Source organism: Tamandua tetradactyla, chromosome 1, assembly GCF_023851605.1.
Source record: "Tamandua tetradactyla isolate mTamTet1 chromosome 1, mTamTet1.pri, whole genome shotgun sequence".
Lineage (NCBI taxonomy): Eukaryota > Metazoa > Chordata > Mammalia > Pilosa > Myrmecophagidae > Tamandua > Tamandua tetradactyla.
In genome coordinates, this window is record NC_135327.1 from 126803 (window position 1) to 147031 (window position 20229).

The 20229-nt window shown below is 50.6% G+C and overlaps 1 protein-coding gene across 7 annotated transcripts; it reads right to left on the bottom strand.

Moving 5' to 3' along the window:
* Positions 1-2069: 2069 nt before the first annotated feature.
* LOC143688469 (ral guanine nucleotide dissociation stimulator-like) lies at positions 2070-15284 on the bottom strand. Of its 7 annotated transcripts, none has more exons than XM_077166393.1 (16): positions 15011-15284; positions 13450-13643; positions 12763-12822; positions 11800-12008; positions 10959-11467; positions 9953-10168; positions 9510-9613; positions 8987-9050; positions 7290-7364; positions 6730-6762; positions 6259-6380; positions 6073-6171; positions 5547-5739; positions 5186-5350; positions 3819-3933; positions 2070-2470 (listed from the first exon to the last, which is right to left on the bottom strand). In XM_077166393.1, exons 1-15 carry the CDS (start codon positions 15107-15109, stop codon positions 3820-3822), a joined length of 2256 nt encoding a protein of 751 aa, XP_077022508.1. In that variant the 5' UTR covers positions 15110-15284; the 3' UTR covers positions 2070-2470; position 3819. The 7 variants fall into 7 exon arrangements, with proteins under 7 accessions (XP_077022508.1, XP_077022519.1, XP_077022572.1 ...); XM_077166404.1 differs by having other exon boundaries at positions 11815-12008; positions 15011-15281; XM_077166457.1 differs by lacking the exon at positions 15011-15284 and adding an exon at positions 12298-12379 and having other exon boundaries at positions 13450-13498.
* Between the last annotated feature and the right edge of the window lie 4945 nt (positions 15285-20229).

Consider the following 20229-nt stretch of genomic DNA (forward strand, 5'->3'; position numbering starts at 1 on the left):
TATTGAGGGAGACTGGGCTATTACTTTCAACGGGGTTGCTTGAGGCAGGAAGTGCATGGGTTGGAAGCCTGGGATTTTGGAAGATAATAAAAGTGAGAGAATGGAAGGCTGGCTGGGTACAGGGCTGCCCTTCCTAGTGACTCCTCAAGAGTTCCAGAAGATGAAATCTCCACATGTAACAGGATTTCTTGTGAGGCAAGGGACAGGGGCAGAGAGGGTCCACGTGTGGGCCAAATGAACTGGCACAGTAGACACAGGAGGAGAAGGTGGGCAATGCACCAAATTTGGGGGTAGGGGCCTGGAATCACACAGGATGGGACACAGGGGTTTAAGCCAAATGTACCCAAATCCTGAGAGACAGTGTAGCTGAGAGCAGGTATTGGTCATTGGAAGCTTCCCATCACCCTGGAACCCTGCCCCTACATTTTGGATAATTTCTCACGTTTGAATCCTGTCCTATCAAGATAGAAGGAAGGAGACTCACAGTATTAGGATCCCTTGTGTTCTGGAACATGACCTGGGTTCTGCAACTTTGGTGCATCCGTGAGAGCCTTGTATTAAGAAGTGGGCACCATGAGGAAGTGACTACATGAAGACAGCCTGCTCTTCTGGTAAGCATGGTGGTCAAGGTATTCTGCCTGGCAGGGGCTGCAGAGAAGGAGCCCTGGCACTGGCTCTGCACGTTCACGAGGGCTGCGAGCCATGGCAGTGGTTCAGAAACAGTCCCCAACATAGGGTTGGACATTTTTCCTGATGCAGCACTACAGAATGGCCTTCTATAGACCTCCCAGGGATTCTGTGAGCTATCTGATACCCTCTAATAAATTCTTTTCTGTATAAAAAATATTATTTGCTAAATGAGATATTTTGACAAATAGCTACTAGTTCAGCAAAATGAAAGAAAATCCTGTGCTTCCACTGGCTGCTTTAGTTTCCTCCCCTCTACTATGCTGGCTGCTTTTCTCTGTTTCTGGCAGTGCTGCTAAAAACCCTTTTTGCCTTCTCACCTCCCCTCCTCAAGCTCGACCTCCTGCTCAGACCCACTAATGCCTTAAATATTAGCCCATCAAACCCAGCCCCAATATTCTCCCCGACCTCAAAATCAAATCTAAGGGAACTGAAACTAAGAACAGCAGAGAATCACAGATGCTCACTACTCCTTTGTTTCTTGGGCCCACAGCATTAGAGAGGGTAGGGTCCAGCAGGAGTAATCTGGGAGGCCTGCTTCTTTGCTGTAAGGAGAGGACACTGGATTGCTTAACTGTGCAAACTGCGCTTTAAGTGTGTATGTAAAGGAACTACCTGAAATGGTGGTGGAAATGGAGCACATGGTACAAAAACAAAAGACTTAAAGTTGCAGGGAAATAGAAGTATGCAGATTTCCACCTCTAGTATAATAACAAGCTTGTACAAAAACTAAATAAGAAAATAATATAGAGGTGGTAGGCTGACAGTTTTCAAAATGATGAACTAAAGTAAAATGAGAAAGAGAAAGAGAGAGAGAGAGGGAGACCAAACCAAATGTGACAGCTATGCTAGCTAAAAAATGAATAAATAAATAAAAGATGAGGATCCAAAATCCTGAAATCCCTGGAAGAACATTGAGAAATAACCAATGCAGTTAAAGTATTAGCAAAAGGGCAAACAGTCCAACCCGTGCTCTCTAAAAGCCCTACTTAGCCAGCAAGTGAAACTACCATTGTAAAGGAATATTCTGCTGGGGAATTCATTAAATCGGGAACAACTTCGTCTAATAGCCAAGAATAAGACATTTTGGCCTGTATGTGCCCAAAATTTCCACACCTGCTGAGGAAATTGCCTTATGATTATATTAAAAGAATGAGCATAAAGGAGGACAAAGGCATTAGAAATCCCTGTCAACTACTCTACTTTGATAACTATGATGCAAAATTGTGAGCTAGTCCCCACTTTACACTAGTTCAGTGCCCTATACTAGTAGGAAGATGCCCCTATACTGCAGGCTAACATGCCCCGGAAGGTTTTGACAAAAGTATGAAAACAAAATACCATCATGGACTTCAAAATTCATATAAAATTACATCTTTTATTTTGGGGGGGGCAATATAATATCTGGAGCTCAGGTGAGCCTGTCAAGGGACAGGGTCATGCCAGGCAGGAGGAAAGGCTCAGGGCTGGAACTTGCCTGGGGCTGGGAGGCCCCGGGTCACTGGTGGGAGGGAAGAGGCTGCCTGGACTGGCCTATTCCCACTGGGGACAGCTAAGCCACCTGACCAGCTGGAGACAGGCAGGGTGACCCTAAGGCCGACAGGCATCAGGGCCACTTAGAAGCAGCCCCTTGACCACTTGAGCCCCGTCTTCTTCCTGCGAAAAAGGGTGGAGCGGGTTCTTTTCTTCACCACGCAGAAGGTCTGTTTTGTTAGGACTAAGTGGTAATTTCCTGAAGGGTCCATGGAGTAGAATACATTACTGTCATCAGGAATGATGAGCCCTGGTGGGGACAGACAGAGGCACAGTCAGCTGTGCTTATGGGGTTTCCCAAACCACTCCACCCCTTGGGCAGCACACAAAGTCAGACTCTCCCACAGACATGAGTCCCCCAATTAGCTCCAGGGCCACCAAAGAGTCCTTGGACTGATGCCTGCCTAAGGGCAAAACTCAAGAAGCACTCAACACAACAAATCTTGTTAACACGTGACTCTGACTGCACCCCTGGCAACCTCAGCCTAGAGCTAACAGAGGGTCCTCCCACCAGCACATCTTATGGCCAAGTGCTTGATGCCTTCACTGATGGGGAGGTAGGTGTTATAAGAAGCATTCTCGAATGCAGACGTCCCTGAATACTGCACTCTTGGGGAAAGGGTAACTGAGGCCCAAGGCATGGCAGACCAAGTACAGGCCTTTGATGGGACCAGGGAGTCCTCCACGGCCTGAGGTCCCTCAAGCGAGCACTGACTTCTACTCTGATCCTCTTTGCCACCTGACTGCTCCGGCCTAGACAGTGCTGTACCATAACGCTCGTCAGACTTCCTGCTCCTGCCTCTGTTGTCTGCCTACTTCTGTGGGAACTCAGATTTCCTTTTCTGAAAGACACAGCCCACTTACTCTGCTCATCTCAACAAAATGCTGATGGAAGATAAGGTAGGATATAGGAAACAATGATCTGGGAGTCAGAACTGATTCCCTGGGCTAATTGGTGAGAAGCCATGAGTAGCTCACCAAAAATAAAAATAATAATAATAATAATAATAATAAAGTTACCCTTACAGGGTATGGGGAGGCTCTGTGCTCTCACATGGAGTATTTCCCTCTCCCATTGGGGACAAGAAACAGGCAGAGAGCACATGAGTAACTGCTCTATGGGCTCAGACCCCAGGCTGCCTGGCTCCGTGTCACTGCTGGGAATATTGAATTGGTCCCTGGAGCCTCCAAAGAGGATCAAGAGGTTCTGTTTTGCCTTGGCATCATAAAACATGGACTTCAATATTTGCTCTTGGTGTCCACAGACCCATGATTGCTTGCGATGCACAACTCAGCCCATCCTGGCTAGAGGGTGCCCTGACCACAGAGCTCCTGGGGCAAGAAGAGAGACCTTTGTCTTGGATCTCAATCCCACAGTCTGCCCTAGGGCTCCAGTGCTTGGGCCACACCCAGGGATGATACATGGAGAGGAGATGCAAGTCACAGGGGGACACACTTCAGACCCTGAGGACTCCGAAATGCTGAACATCTCCCTTTTGGAGGTTGTCTTGGGCAGACACCCCAGGTGGCGGGGGCTAGGAGGAGAGTGCTGAGGCAGCCCCTCACAGAGAAACTCCTGGACCTGCTCCCTGACTTACTTCAATCTGGTGAGATGATTTGCACCAGCTTGTATTCCTTTGCTGTCTCCAGATCCAGGTGGAACTCATCCAGGGCTTTGAGGATCACAGCCAGAGCCCTGTCATGGCAGGTGATCTGGGCATGTAGGGGGGACAGGCCATCAGGACATGAGTTCTGGAGTTAACTCCCACAAGGGCAGTGGCAGGGGCCCTGCTGGAGCTGTCTCAGCAGGGAGCACAGGGCTCAAAGACCCACCCCAGTTGGGTCTGGGTGTAGAGTGGCCCCACTGCCCTCTGTTGCTCTCCTCATAGGCCTCCATGGAAGGAGGGCCCTTTCCAATCATTCCATCCCATTTCCTGCAAGAAAGGCATGTCTCCCTTCCAGGTCACTGCCCTAGGGCTGAGCCCCTTGCCTCTGATCCTTGGCCTGCTCAGCTCCTGTTATAGGGTCAGAGGTCACCCTATAACATGGTATTGGGGACAGATGTGGCCACTCGGGGCCAGCTCCTCCCACTACTCCTTGGGCATCTCTTTTCTCCCTGAGATTTGTCCTCTTGAACAAGCCACTCAAAGATGACAGAATTAGTGACTCTGAGAACAGACATCTAGTCTAAGCCTGGATGGCAGCAAGGAAGAGGAGCTGGATGCCCAGAAGTCTACTGCATGCCAGGCATATGGTGGTTGAGGGGACCCACTCCAGTGCCAAGCCCTGAGCTTGGGCAGAACTCAGATAAAGAATCATACTAGCGACATCTCAATACACCCACCCAAACTCCAGTCTAAAACTAAACTGCAGAGCTGGACATATGTCTGATCCAGCACCTCAGGCAGCCTTCGTGCAGGTCGGGGATGAGGTGGCTCCATCAGCAGATCTATCCAGAATCTGCTCCCCTCATGGCCTCTTCCCTGCATCAGTCCCTACCCTCCATTCCTGGGTGGTGGCAGCACCCCCTAACTGGCTTCCCTGCCTCTCCCCTACATGCAGTTAGATGGGATTCAACCCCTGAGGCCTCTGTGACCTCAATCGTATCCCCTGGGCCCTGTTTCTTCACTTCTGACCCCATGAGTGTCCTCTGTTGGGCCAGGCCCATGTGGAGCTTGGGGTTCTCCATGCGGTCCTTTCCCTCCCTTCTTCCAGGGGCTGCCTCAGTGAGGTTTTCCCAGGCTGGCCCACCTCAAGGTGGAAGCCTCACATCTATGTCCACTGTCCTCAGCCCTGACCCACACCAAACACCTTTCTTTACTACTTGTGGATCTGTGTGGCTGTCTGTCCTTCTCAACCCACTAGGCTTGTGGTTCCAGGAGGGCAGGGAAAGAACATGTCAATCATTCTGCATTCCTGCCTCTCAGGCAAGGGGCCCCCGGGGTCAGCCACCCACCCAGCTCACCACTATGCTCCTTGGCACGTTGACATGGTCCCCATCCAGGCTGACGTGGACGATGCAGGAGTCACCCACCTGCTTTCTGTAGGACTGCAGGGGGCTCGAGGCTCTGTGGGCACTCAAAGGGGCCCCAGGCTGCGGGTGGTCTGAGTTGAAGGTCGAGTCACCAATCTGTGGGAGGACAGTGAGAGAAGGGTCAACCCCAGAGCCTGTGGGACACTTTCAGCTGAAGATGAGCTTTAGGGGTTTTGAGAACCTGTTTCCAAGTCAGGATTTCTGACCCCTTTTGAGGGTGTGGAGAGGGGAAGGCCCGCACTGGAAAGGGGCCAGAAGACAGACATTCAGGGAGAAAAAAATGTGCAGGCACCTGCTTCTCCTGGCCATCAGGGCATTTGGAGATGAGGCCCACACTCATGTTCCAGTCAGACTTGGAGGCATCGGCCTCACGTCCATTGAGTGAGACAGCTGTGACTCCACTGCTGCGGTCATGCACAAGCTGGAGCCGGACACTGGGCAGGGAGGCACCGCTGCAGCTGGGTTCAGCACTGAGTTCCTGGGGGCTGGATAGAAGGGCGCCTTAGCTGGGGCTGATGCCAGGGTCCCGTCCACTCCCTCCTGTGGCTACTGCCCTTGGCACTTTGGCCACCCTGCCAAGGGCTCCTGCAGGCCACGGGAACCCTGAAGCCCAGGCACCAGAGAGATCACTCAGCATTTCCTATTTCCATCATGGCACAACCTGGCCCTGCGATGGGGCCATGATGCTGTCACAGGGCTGGTCAGGAGAGGAGAAGAGTCCCCAGTACTAAAGTGTAGACACCCTGCGGCAATGCTGAGTCCCAAAAGACACTGAGCCCCGAGGCAGCTGCACCTGCCAGCCTGGAAAGGGAACTCACCCTGTGCTCCGAGGCTTGCCAACATCTGGGAGGTTTGGGGCATCGAGGATGTTGTTGGCTGACAGGGCCGGGGGCTTCCGCTCACAAGACAGATGAAAGCTACAGGGCAGAGGGCTGCTGTGAGGCTACAGAAAGCCACAGCTCATGGCGAGGCCCTGCTGCTGCTACCTTCTGCCCTGGTCTTACCACTCAGAAGTGCTGAGCTGTTCCACAGCCCCAAACCAGGCCCTAAATTCCTCCATGGGCCGAAAGTAGATATAGATGCATCCTGCCTGGAAGCGCTCGATCTTGGGAATGACCTTGTATTCCTGGGGCAGAGGGAAGGAGAAGATGGAGAAGAGGCCAGGGTGGCCTTGTTGGGTGGGATCAGGGCTGCAGCTGGGGTCTGTGGATTTGGTCACAGGAGCCACTTCCTGCCCTGCACTCTCATCCAAGTCCTCCCTGATCTCCGCCCAGGATTCTCACAGACCCTCCTACAGGGAAATGTTCTTGATGCCAGGACCTCCCCAACCCCCGTGGGGAAGTTCTACCTCATCTCTGTGAAACACTCTCCTGGTGAGAAACTGAAGGTGGATGGAGCAATGGATGTCATGCCCTGTGAATCTCAGATCATCCATCCCATACCTCAACCCTGCAGTGATGCCCCCAGCTCCTCACCTTCAATCCTATGTCATAATTTCTCAATCTCCCCTGCAAGACACAAAGCCAGGTCCATCAGCAGAGGCCCTAAAGGCCCTGACCCACCCCCTCACCCTCTCCTGTGCACTATTGGGAGGGGCCACCAGGGCCAGGCCAGCACTCGCAGGGCTCAGACCTATTCAGGGATCTGGGCACCAGAACAGGGGGCCCTGGGCAGAGGCATAGGGACCTTCCAGTCTAACCATCTCTGAATGCAGATGGGGAGACTGTGGGTCAGGAAGGAAGGGACTCAGCAGCAGTCTCACAATGGAGGGGCCAACTCCACTCTCTCCCCATGCCCACACCTGAGGAACAGTCTGTGCCCAGCTCAGCCAGGAGGGGATTCAGGAGAGGGACAAGGCCTATGACTTCTGGGAACCCTTTGCTTCCGTGGCTGGAAAGGGGACATGATGCCTTAGCTACCAGGGCTCGTATGGATGAGCTGGGCCCTGGGCTGAGAGCACAGCACTCAGGGAGGGGCTCTCTTCCCTATGCTAATGGGACTTGACTCCCTCCTCCTGGCCCGAAGTCCTACTCACTTCCCGAGAGTCTGTGGGAGCTAACTGAAGGGAGGCCAGCTCTGACAGGAGCGTCCACAGGTCGGGAACAGTGGGCTGGGGGAAAACAGTGGCATCAAGTGTGGGATGGAGTGCCCAAGCCCGCTGGAAACCACCCAAGGCCCCCACCCTGAAGCCTTATTCTCTCAGTCCCCTTCCCCCACACAGACCTCATCCAGCTGACATCTGGTGCTCTCAGACACCTCCTACCGAGTTTCCTTCCAACCCCTTGGACCGCAAGAGCACTGCTTGTCACCTCCCAGTGATGGCTCTTGGCAAATTACAAAATACTATGAGGTTGCTCAGCCATCTCTCCCAGATCCACCTTCAACTGGGCTCTGCCAAGGCCTTCCTTTGACTGTGAACAATCAGGGCCTTCTATATATTGCCTGGTCAAGCCTCCATCTCAGGGTCCAGATGATGGCACATCTAATGGAGGCTCCCCAGGCTCAGCGGCACAGAAAGCAGTGGTGCCAGAAGAAGTGAGCCCTGTACAGTCATGGATGCCAACCCCACCCTGACCCTCGGTGTCCTCAGGCACCCTCACTCTCTCCCATAGTGGCCTCTCTTGCTCTCTCCTTGCTATCACCTCCCTGTTGGACTCTGTAAAGATCCCCTCCTACCAGGGTGGACAAGGTCAGGGAAGCCATCCTCCCCTCACCCCATCAGCCCACCTACTTGACTGGGGTTTGTGCAGCCTAGAGGTGTCAGTTGACAGAAATGCTGCTGTCACCAATCGCCAACCCTGACTGGGAGGCAACCAAGGAGCAGCACTCCCTGTGGTGTGACATTGACCAAGTGGGCTGGCCACCCTGAGTCTCCTGTGTTGTGTGCCAAGTGCAGGCATGAAGTGTGCCTCAGATAACTGAGTGTTCCATAATGTTAAAAGGGTGCTGTCTCCAGCACCTTCTCCCATCAGAACCAGAGGAAAGCTCAACCACATTCCTGTGCTCTCTTGAACCCCTGTGGACTCCCTTGTGAGGAAGGCAGCACAGTGTGGTCTCACAGCATTTGCACATGAGGAACAGAGGCCCCACAGGGCTGTCACTTGCCCCTGGTCCTGCTGGGAGTAGGAGGAGTGAATGGCTCTGCCCAGATTGGTCCTAGCTGAAGTCAACTCAGCACTCAGCACCACTGCCCAGGTATTGGTTTTCCCACCCTCATGCTTTGTGACCGACAACCCAGTGGGTGAGTCATGCAGGGAGAAGGTGGAGGTGGCTCTGGAGCTGAGGATGTCCAGTCCTGCCATCCTGAGCCCAATGGAGTCTTTGACCGCCATTGCTCCCCAAGGCGATGCCAGATGCCTGTTCTCACCAAGGAGCCCCTTAGGAAATTCTCTGTGCCCAGAACTGTTTATGTCCACGCAGCAATGGACATAAATTCATAAATCCTCCAAACGATTCTCATTCCAAACTGGGACATATGTCACCACCCATGTGGGAACAGAAGAGAATCCTACAGGTGAGAAGGACACCGGCTAAACCTTTCCATTTATTATCTGTTCCTGAAATGCCCTAGTTACTTCTGCCATACCCAAGGACCAGTGCCTCCTGCCATCGAACTGCCCCTGAGCAGTGGCTAGCCACACAAATACCTCTCCCTCTTAGTCTAGACAAGACCGGCCTGGAATTTTTCAAGGAGTATTCCCTCCATGACGCCACCACCTGCCTCCACTTTACCTGGCCTGGCAATTCTCTTTTCTGGGAGGTTTTATTCATCATTTCCAAATGATAAATGCTTTCCCTTTGGGGAGGAGAAAGGACAGAATGTTTGGGGGATGGTAAGAATGGGTGTGAGTGCAAATCCATTTGATTTTAGACTTAAGGGATCACAATGGCCTGGATGAATGGGTTGGAAACTGAGGGGCTATAAACCCTCCATATCATATGGGACCCATTTCCCATGTCAAACGAGATGCCTTCTTATCTCATTTTGATTTTGGTTGGGCAAAGCAATGCAGTGCCTTGGAGAAAACCCTCAAAAGGTTCCCCCATGGCTTGGCTTTCACCAGACAGGTCAGCCACTCTCTTTGTAGGTAGGACTGCTGAAGTCACCTGGGGACTCAGACCCCCCCACCCATGCCATTGTCAGCCACAGGAGGTGCTGCCATGCAGCAGGGCTAAGGCCACTGGCGGGACAATGCTCTGCCCTTGGCAAGATCCTTGGCTCCCCCAGGGGCTGCTGTGGAGAGGGCCAGCCCACCTGGAAGCTTCCTCCCATGTCTGCTTCAGGTGCTGGATGGAGTTGCTCCATAGAGCAGACAGGATGGCATGCAGGGATGCGAAGTTCAGGAGCATTTGGCATTCCTGGGGAAGGAGAAAGGAATGAGCTGAGAAGGGGGAATGAGCTGGCATCTCCACTTCTGGATGATCCTGACATGCAGAAACACCCCAAGGGCACAGCCTGTGCCCAGCCCATGACAAAACTCAGGGAGGAGAGCTTTAGCACCAGCTGAGGAAGGAGAGTGGCAGGAAGTGAGTGCCCCACTCCTGGGACAGGCAAGGAAAGGACTGTGCCAGGAAACAAGCAGGGCTGGGGCCCAGGGAGCGACTTGGACCACAGATTCCAATCCTGAGAGCTGATCAAAGCCAAAAGTGACACCCAGGACCCAGGAGGCTGGGAGGTTCTGCTTGCCCACAGCGTACCCTGGCCACCTCTACCCAGTGCTCCAGGATCCTGGCCCTGTCCGAGGCTGTCGTGCTCTGGTCGCCGAGGCAGGTGGTTATTACACAGTTGGAGACACGGTGCATCTGGGCGATGACAGCACGGATGATGGGCGCCAGGTGCTCCTCACCCTTCTCTGAGCGCAGGGTTGAGATGGCTTGCACACAATCGAAAGCTACCACCTTTCTGAACAGCTCCTGGGGAGAACAGGAGTGTCACCCTGCCTTGAGCCCCCAAGGCAAAATGCACCATCCACAGGCCACTGCCCAGTGTTCTAAGCAGCAGCTTTGCAGGTGGACGTTGTGATTTGGGTCATGAAGGGACCTCTGGCTTTGGTTCTCTGCTCCTTGAGTGTGCTCAGCATTTGCAAAACCCAGGACCCTTATGCTGGCTGGGAGGAGAGAGCTACATTTTCCTCAAGTCCTCCCTCACCACCGCCAAGCACAGGATGGGAACTCCAACCCCACATGCCGAGGAAGCAGCCCAGGGAGCACGTTGTGCTCCTGACAGCTGCCTGACTCCCTCTAATCTCATTCACATGCATGTCCCCTGCTGCTGCTACATCCCGGAGCTTAGTGTGGAGCCTGTCCTCATGTCTAGGACACATCATGTCTGATGCATGTGGAGGCCGTGGAGTCCACTGGGACAGATGGCTGGGCTAGCCCTGGACTCTGCTTCGCATCTGATATTCCCCTCTTGCCCACAACATGCCAGTCTCTGACCAGCTCCCTTTGGTCCTACGATGTTGATTATCTGCACTCCCGTGCTCTGACATCCATGGTCAGGGCAGTGTCCTGTGATGTCCTCCCCAGCTGGGAATATGAAGCCTGAGGAATGAAGAACTTGCCCACATCACCAGGGTGGAAAATGGTGGAGTTGGGATTTGGACCCAGGTCATTGGACCCCAGGTCTGCGAATGGCATTTCAGCGACAGCAGATGCCAGAAAAGGTCCATCGCATTCCCCCCTTAGAAGCCCAGTTGCTCACCACATCCATCTGGGTGAGCTGCTCTGCCAGCAGCCTGGGAGGGAACGCCAAGACGGGGGCCTTCCTCTCCCTCAACCCCTGCTCTCGGCGCCCACGTGAAGAGCAAGAATGATCTTCTGGTGGAGCGACAGCTGGCGCTGACTGCAGCTCAACAGATAGCACTGCAGGTGGTACCTGGTCTGCCTCCTGCTGCTCGGTGGGTGCCTCAGGCAGTGAGGCAGCAGGTGCCAGATCAAGAGAAGTCACAGGTTTTTGGTCTGAGGGTGGCAACTCAGTTGGCATCAGAGCCACCGCCAGCTCTGCTGGTAAAGCAGGTGATGTCTCCAGCTTCGGCTCCCGAGTTGGGGATGATGCAGCCTCTGGACGTGGCCAGGTAAGTGGCATCAGTGGTGCCTCCCTCTCTGGAGCTGGAGTGATGATTGTTGGAGAAGGTGGAAGGAGCTCTGGAGGCCACGGTGGCTCCACATCGGTAGGTGGCATTGAAGGCGCTGTCACAAGTGCCTTTTGCTCTGTAGGTGACAAGATTTCTGCTGCCAACGATGGAACTGACCCTGGAGGGGGCACTACAGTGGTTTGAATCTCTGAGTCTCACATAAGAGCCCCAGGAGGTGGAAGATGCAACAACAGAATTGGCTTTCTATGGACCTTTCTCAACCCAGAAATGCGTGTACCGCCTCTACCTGCACCACTTCCCCCAAGGATGCCACTCTCAGAAAGTCTTCCAGATTGCAAGTGCTCAGGGGAAGGAGCCAATGCCCCTCTTGACTTCCTGCCCACAGGCAAAAGAGGGATTCTGCCCCTGTGACCCCCACCTCCTCCTCTACACCCCACCCATCCCTACCAGCATGCTTCTCACTCTGTGTCTGGGCCTCAGTGGGCCCTGATGGCTCCAGCTCAGAGAGGAGGAGCTGAGCCTGCCTCTCCAGGGTAGACCCAGGCAGTGCCATCTGGGCGAAGGCCACCAGCTGTTTGAGACTGGGAAAGTCCGGGGGCTCGCAGAAATCATCAGGAAACTCATGGAGCCAGGTGAGCAGGAGGCAGGAGAAGATGCTGGGGGTGGACGGGGCCGCAGAGTGAGGAACGACCATTCCCGCCACACTGCCCTCTGGTGACCACCCTCCCAGGTGCGGGGCTCCTGGGCAAGACCAGCCAGACATTCTATTTCTGTCTGTCTCTGCTGGGCACCCTCCCTCTGGAACAGAACTGACATGAGGAGAGGGAGGGGTTGGTCTGCTCAGTCAATGGCACTGCACTTGTACACAGAAGGAGCTTCATCAACTGCCTGATGAGGGAACAGAGCATGTCCCCTGCCTCAGGTCCTCCTGGGCCATCATGTCACCTCAGTCTGCAGTCATGCCTTGAAGTCATGCCTCCTTCTCTGCCAGCCATGTGAGGGTCTCCTCTTTCCACTGTCATGGTCCCTGAAGGGCACGGGCACAGCCCACTGCAGCCACCTGCAGCCAGGCTCACAGGACTGGGTAGTGAGGTGGATGTGTGAGCTGCATTCTCCCCACACCTCCTGATCTTTGTGTGCTGCTGGCGTGGTGGAGGGCAGCAGAGTTGGGTGTGTCTAGAGTGGGCTCTGAGCCCCGGGGAGCTCTCTGCACCCAGTGCCCCAGGAACTCTCCCATGGGTCTCTCTGAGTCCTGTCACCCTGCAGGGGATGGAGCCCAGATCTCTGCACTCCCGTGGGAATCATGAGATGGACTCAGTGACCTGTCCAGTCACGCTTGGCACCAGCCCCCACGTCCCATCCTGGGCTCTCAGGAAGGAGCCCCTCTCTCCTCACCCGGATCTCACTCACTTTTTTAGGCATTCCTGGCCTCCTCCATCCCTGTCACACAAAGTGCAGCTATCGCCATACCTAGAGGGATTATGGGGGTGTCACATGTACCTTCTTGGCTGAGTTCCGACTGATGACGTCTACCACTACTGTGGGACCCCCGACTCAGGCAAACACAAGGCCACAAGCACTTTGCAGTTTCCTTCAATGAAGTAGCCTAAGTGCCTTTCAAATTGCTTGCCCTTAGATTATTCTCCATAGATCTTTGATGAAGATGTATGAATGATCCCTGAGCTGCATCTTCCCATATAACTGGTGAGGCCTGGGACACCTCTGCCAGCCCCCAGCATTCAGGACTCAGGCTACACTGAGGACCGAATGCACTGAGATGTAATCTCAAACCTCCTTCGAATGGGAATACAGGACTCCAAAGATCACTTTGGAGCAGAGCCTCTTGACGTGGAAAGGAAATTTCTAGATGTTGAGAGACACTCCCCACCGAGCTTCCTTTCCAGAGAGCCTGGCATGGGGAAGCACTTTCCAACGTCTGCATCATGCAATTCTGACTCTGCCCTCAGCAGGTTGGTCCTGCTATGACCTCACTAGCAAAAGAAAGAAACGGAGGCAAGACGCTGCAATGACCTCCTTCAGATATTGAGCTCATACAATCCAGAGCTCTTGTGAGATTGGGAATGAACATGTGCTCACCTTTTGGACACTCGGTCCAAGACCCATTGGGTGGAAAGGAAGGGCCGGTAATGGAACATGAGGAGGGATACGCCGGTCTGGTTGCCCTCCTCAACAACTGTCACCATGCGCTCCAGGAAATTCTCCCATGCGCCCACCTTGCCAGTATACTCCTCCAGGTCACTCTGGACTGGTGACATGCTTGCATCCTGAGACTGGAAGAGTAGCAGCAGGTGGTTAACCAAGGAGCTGGGAAACCAGGAGAGGTGCAGGGCCTGGGGGTGAATGCAGACCTGCCTTTCCGTGGCCCCCCTGCCTTGACACAAGTAGTGGGGGAGGAATTCATCTAGCAGAAAAAGATCCCACAATCCAAATAAAAATTCTGGTAAAGGAATTATGAAATCATGGAGACGTTGTCGTCATTCAGGGGGCTGATTAGCAGTGGAAGCTGTGCAGCAATGCGTGCAAAGCGCTTTATTCCCATGAATCCTCACCAACCACCCCCATTCATGAGATAAGGAAACTTCAAGGGGGGACTCAACTTTTTGTAGGACAGAAGCCATAACCATTCACACTGGACGTTTATGATCTTCCCTTGATCCTCTGGCGGAGGCTCTGCTCCAGACATGGAGGGGAAGGGTCTGCTGCCCTCTCATTCTTCCCCACTTTAGAGGCAGTGCATGGAGAAGACCGAGATGGTGAAACACCTTTGTTTTCACACCAACAGCCAGATTTTAATGTCTTTTGCCTTAAAGGGAGTTCTGAGAACCTGCAACCATGGTGATCCCTGCTCAGGAAGTGCCAGGAAGACCCAGGTGGGAGAAAGACCCCCATAGACTGTGACTTGAACAGAAGTCTCAGCAAAGAGCAAACCCAAATGGTCGCCTGATGTGGATGGGAATCCAATTTGCACTGGACATCTGGAAATCAAATCACTAAAGGGATCCCATCAGCTCCCCTGACACCAGTCTGGCCAAAGAACAGCATGTTCATAGCTGGTCCAGGAGAAAACAGGGAAGCAGCCATGGTAAGAGACTGTTGGTGGCCACTGAACTGCTGCACACTTATGGAGGTTCCATGCCTCCAGCTATTAGTATTCCCTGTATGTGTGTGACATACCCATTTGAGTACAGGGGTTCTCACCAGAGGGGTGGGATGGGGGCCCAGTCCATTAAGACACACAGAAGAGGTTCTGTTCTCACTTGATCACACTGCTGGCCCAGGTTAAGGGGCCTCCTGGCCATCACCGCAGGGGGGCGCCCCAGCCATCCCTGCCACCCTGATCAGGTGGACAGGTGTCTGCACACTTGCCCAGTCCACACTGATAGGAGATGGCAACTCTTGGGCCCAGGATTAACATGTTGCATGGGGATTACCTCACCATCACCACTTGCCTTCCCAACAGCCATCTATGACTTCAGGTGTGACCAAAAAATGCCCATGAGGTTTCCCAACCTGGCCGTGGATGAACCCGTTCCTCATTCCTCCTCACAATGAAAGCAGGACTGATATGGGGCTGCAGAGGCAAGATGACAATGTTGGTAGTTCCTGAATTGTCTGACCTTGGGCCACTTTGACTTACCCTCGGGAACTCCCTGACCAACTGACAGCGGCGGCGAGGTGAAGGGTTCAGCCAATGCCTGCATCTATTGAAAAATGCCTCCTTCCTAGCTTTTCTCATGCCAGAACCTTGTCTCTACAAATGCAACACGAGAACATGTTGATCTGTCGACCGTCTCTGGCTAAATGAGCCTGATGGTGGGCTGTTGTGGAATCTAGGTGCCTGGTTACCAGTGTTCTATGTTCCACTGGACTGCAGCTCAAGGGAAGTGAGGTCATCTCCTTAGGCCGTTTAACTGAAACTTCTCAACCGTTAGGTCCTCCATGAAAGTCCCTCTTGACTCCTAACTGCTCATCCTCCTTAAACATGCTATCCTGTTCATTGGACATCAATCCCCACAGCTACCTGGGAAGGCCTGGGTGCAGACTGGGCCCCGACCATGAGGAGGGAGAACTCAATTCTAACACAGATGAACTTTCTTAGAAACCTTGTGACCATGGTGTAGTCATTGTTACTCTCATCTCAGAGTCTCCCCAGTTTCCACACCTACACGACAGGGTCATTCTCCCATCTACTTCCTGGGTCTACATGTGGATGTGAGATAATCAGTGTGAAAGCCATGGCTGGTTTTCGAGTAGCTGGCATGCAAAAAGACATGACAGCATTACAAGAAGTAACACTCTTGTGGGTTGTCTGTGGCTTTGTGATCCATGGAAAGTTAGATTCCTGTTTTGTCTCATTTCTGGGTCAGCACCATGAAGAAGTTGAAATTAAATGGAATTTAGATAGGATGGCTCTGTGGCATGACACTTCTCATGGTTTCACATTACCATCAAAATCAGACACAGGTGAGAAAAATGGCTTAGCCTGTCGACAGCTGTGCTGGTTTGAAGGGATTCATGTCTCCTAGAAAAGCCATGTTTTAATCAAAATCCCATTTCATAAATCTAAAATAATCCCTATTTAGCACTGTACGTTTGAAACTGTAATCAGATCATCTCTCTGGAGATGTGATTTAATCAAGAGTGGTTGTTGAGCTGGACTAGATGATGACATGTCCCCACCCATTTGAGTGGATCTTGATAAGATTCTGGAGTCCTATACAAGAGGAAACATTTTGGGGAATGGGAGCTTGGGAGAGATCAGAACAGAATGACATAGCCACGAGAAGCTGAGTCCACCAGCCAGCGACCTTTGGAGATGAAGAAGGAAAATGTCTCCTGGGGCGCTTCATGAAACAGGAAGCCAGGAGAAGAAGCCAGCAAACTAGAACAACAGCCTAGGTCAAGGTGAAGCTAAAGTATGAGCTTTATAGAAGAGTCCAAGGATATGTTCCCTAGGCTCAGCCTGAAAAATAAGTCAAACAAGGATAGATGGTTTGGGGGAGGGTGTGTCTTTCAGATGGACAAACTTTTGTCCTTCTCCCAAAGTATAAAAGGTTCCAGTGAGGCTGGCCATGGAGGAAGCATGGTAGGGAGCATGTTATGAGAAGAACACAAAGAAGGTGGTGTGCAGGTGTCAGGATGTATCATACAGGAAGAGAAAAGGTTGAACAACAGGGCATGGTCCAGGTGGCCTTATGACAGCCTCAGCAAATCAGAGCTGAAGGAACTCTAGAAGGCATATGTCCACCTCACTGAAGCCTAGATCCTTGACATTCACCCTTGGGAGAGGAGGCATACCTCAATGCCTTCGTTTTGGACAATGAATGTATTTTGGTGGCCATTTGCCTTCTTCCTGTATGGAAAGACTAACTGGAATGCCCAGAGTTGACAACTTGTCAAAACTGCTGCTCAGCAAATATCCTGAGACAGACCTCACAGCTCTCGGTCACTTGATCCTGATGCCTGGGCTACGATGGGTGGATTGAGCTGCTTGATGTCCAACAGCTCAGAGGAGATTCTGGGAATCATAACTGCAGGTTTGAAATGATGTATGTCCTCTAGAAAAGCCATGTTTTCATCAAAATCCCATTTCATGAAGGCAGAATAATCCTTATTCAATGCTGTATGTTTGAAATTGTAATCAGATTATCTCCCTGGAGATGTGATTTAATTATGAGTGGTTGTTAAGCTGCTTAGGTGGCAACATATATCCACACATTTGGGTGGGCCTTGATAAGTTTCTGGAGTCCTATAAAAGAGGAAACTTTTTGGAGAATGAAAGAGATTCAGAGAGAGCAGAGCAGTATGACATTTGACATAGCCAAAAGAAGCAGAGTCCACCATCCAGTCACCTTTGGAGATGAAGAAGGAAAATGTCTCCCAGGGAGCTTCATGAAACAGGAAGCCCGGAGAATAAGCTAGCAGATGACACTGTGTTCACCATGTGCCCTTCCAGATGAGTGAGAAACACTGACCGTGTTCACCATGTGCCTTTCCAGAAGAGAGAGAAACTCTGACTGTGTTTGCCATGTGCCCTTCCACCTGAGAGAGAAACGCTGAACTTCATCGGTCTTCTTGAACCAAGGTATCTTTCTCTGCATATCTTTGATTGGACATTTCTATAGACTTGCTTTAATTGGGACATTGTCTCAGCCTTAGAATTGTAAACTAGCAACGTATGAAATTTCCCTTTTAAAAAGCCATTCCATTTTTTGGTATATTGCATTCCTGAAGCTAGCAAACTGGAACCATACCCAAAGCTCTTTCCTTTCAGCTGTCTCACATTCATGCAGTCATTCAACTAAAAACTATGGAATACTTTCTGCATGTTCAGCAACATAGAGATGGCTTGGAGCATCATCCACGACTTTTTTGAGCTTGTAGTTTGAAGGCATATCAACATGCTAAATGCTGACCTAGAGATGAGAAGGACCTTTTCTGAGGACACAGAAAAGCTTCCTCACCAGAGACTGCAAAAATCCAAGCAGGCTTCCTGGAGGTGATTATAGAAAAGAAGGACTGGGTCTTGTCCAAGGCATGACACAGACACTGAGGGAATACAATGACTGATAGGTGGGAAGGGTAAGCACATGTGCTCTGCAACAGGCCTTAGAGTTCATGTGACAATATTAGACTGCAAAGGCGGGAAGGGATTCAACTGAACCACCTCTCCTCTGTCTCCACCATGCCCCCAGCAAGGAGAGTCTGCAAAATTAAAGGTACCGCATCATCTTAAGCTGGTGGGACCTGCAGTCAGACAAGCACCACATACTGGGCAGGATAAGAAAAACAGAGTCCAGAGACTTCACAGGAAAGTCTTTCAACCTGCTGGGTCTCACCCTCAGGGAAAACTGACGCAGGTGACTCTTTCCTCCTGATAGGAGGCCAGTTTGGTCTGGGAAAATCTGGTTGGGGTCTATAATATCTAAGTAGACCCTCCTAAGTGTGTGTGTGGGGAAGGCACCACACAAGCAGGACAAGAAACAAGAAAACAAGAACTGAAAAATTCTCCTCTGTTAAACAAAACTTAAGTTAAAGGTCCAGATAAAGCTGAACAGAATGTCAAAGAACAGATAGACAACAAATTCATCCAGCAAGAAAACCGTAGATAAAAGAAGTGAAAGCAATCTCCAGAATAAACTAATTAAGGTAATTAAATGCCTAGACACCAGCAAAAAATAACAAATCACACTAAAAAATTGAAGATATGGCCTAGTCAAAGGAACAAACCAACAATTCAAAGACATACAGGAGCTGAAACAATTAATTCAGAATGTATGAACAGACATGGAGAACCTCATCAAAAACCAAATCAATGAATTGAGGGAAGATATAAAGAAGGCAAGGAAAGAACAAAAAGAAGAAACTAAAAGTCTGAAAAAACAAATCACAGAACTTATGGGAATGAGAGACACAGTAGAAGAGACGAAAAAAACAATGGAAACCTACAATGGTAGATTTCAAGAGAAAAAACATAGGATTTCTAAACTGGAGGATGGAACATCTGAAATCCAACAAGAAACAGAAACTATAGGGGAAAAATGGAAAAATATGAGCAGGGACTCAGGGAATTGAAAGACAATATGAAGCGCATGAATATACGTGTTGTGGGTGTCCCAGAAGGAGAAGAGAAGGGAAAAGGAGGAGAAAAACTAATGGACGAAATTATCACTGAAAATTTCCCAACTCTTATGAAAGACTTAAAATTACAGATCCAAGAAGTGCAGCGTACCCCAAAGAGAATAGATCCAAATAGACATACTCCAAGACATTTAATAATCAGAATGTCAGAGGTCAAAGAGAAAGAGGGGATCTTGAAAGTAGCAAGAGAAAAGCAATCCATCACATACAAGGGAAGCCCAATAAGACTATGCACAGATCGCTCAGCAGAAACCATGGAGGCAAGAAGACAGTAGGATAATATATTTAAATTATTAAAAGAGAAAAACTGCCAACCAAGAATTCTATATCCAGCAAAATTGTCCTTCAAAAATGAGGGAGAAATTAAAACATTTTCAGACAAAAAAATCACTGAGAGAATTTGTGACCAAGAGACCAGCTCTGCAAGAAATACTAAAGGGAACACTAGAGTCAGATACTAAGACAGAAGAGAGAGGCATGGAAAAGAGTGTAGAAAGGAAGACTATGAGTAAAGGTAAAAGGAAGGAAAATTAGATATGACATATAAAATCCAGAAGGCAAAATAGTAGAAGAAAGTACTACCTACGCAGTAATAACACTGAATGTTAATGGATTAAACTCTCCAATCAAAAGACATAGTCTGGCAGAATGGATTAAAAAACACAGCCATCTATATGCTGTCTCTACTCAAAGGACACGAGGCCAAGGACACAAATGGACATTTACACACCAATGTTTATAGCAGCATTATTAACAATTATCAAGAGGTGGAAACAGCCAAAATGTCCATCAACAGAGAGTTGGCTAAACAAACTGTGACATGTACATAAGACGGAATATTATGCAGCTGTAAGGCAAAATAAAGTTATGAAGTATGTACCAATATGAATGGACCTTAAGGACATTATGCTGAGTGTGATTAGCCAGAAACAAAAGGACAAATACTGTATGGTCTCACTGATATGAACTGACATTAGTGAATAAACTTGGAATATTTCCTTGGTAACAGAGACCATCAGGAGATAGAAATAGGGTAAGATACTGGGTAATTGGAGCTGAAGGGATACAGATTGTGCAACAGGACTGAATAGAAAAACTCAGAAATGGACAGCACAATATTACCTAACTGTAATACAATTATGTTAAAACACTGAATGAAGCTGCACATGAGAATGATAGAGGGAGGAGGGCTGGGGCATAAATGAAATCACAAAG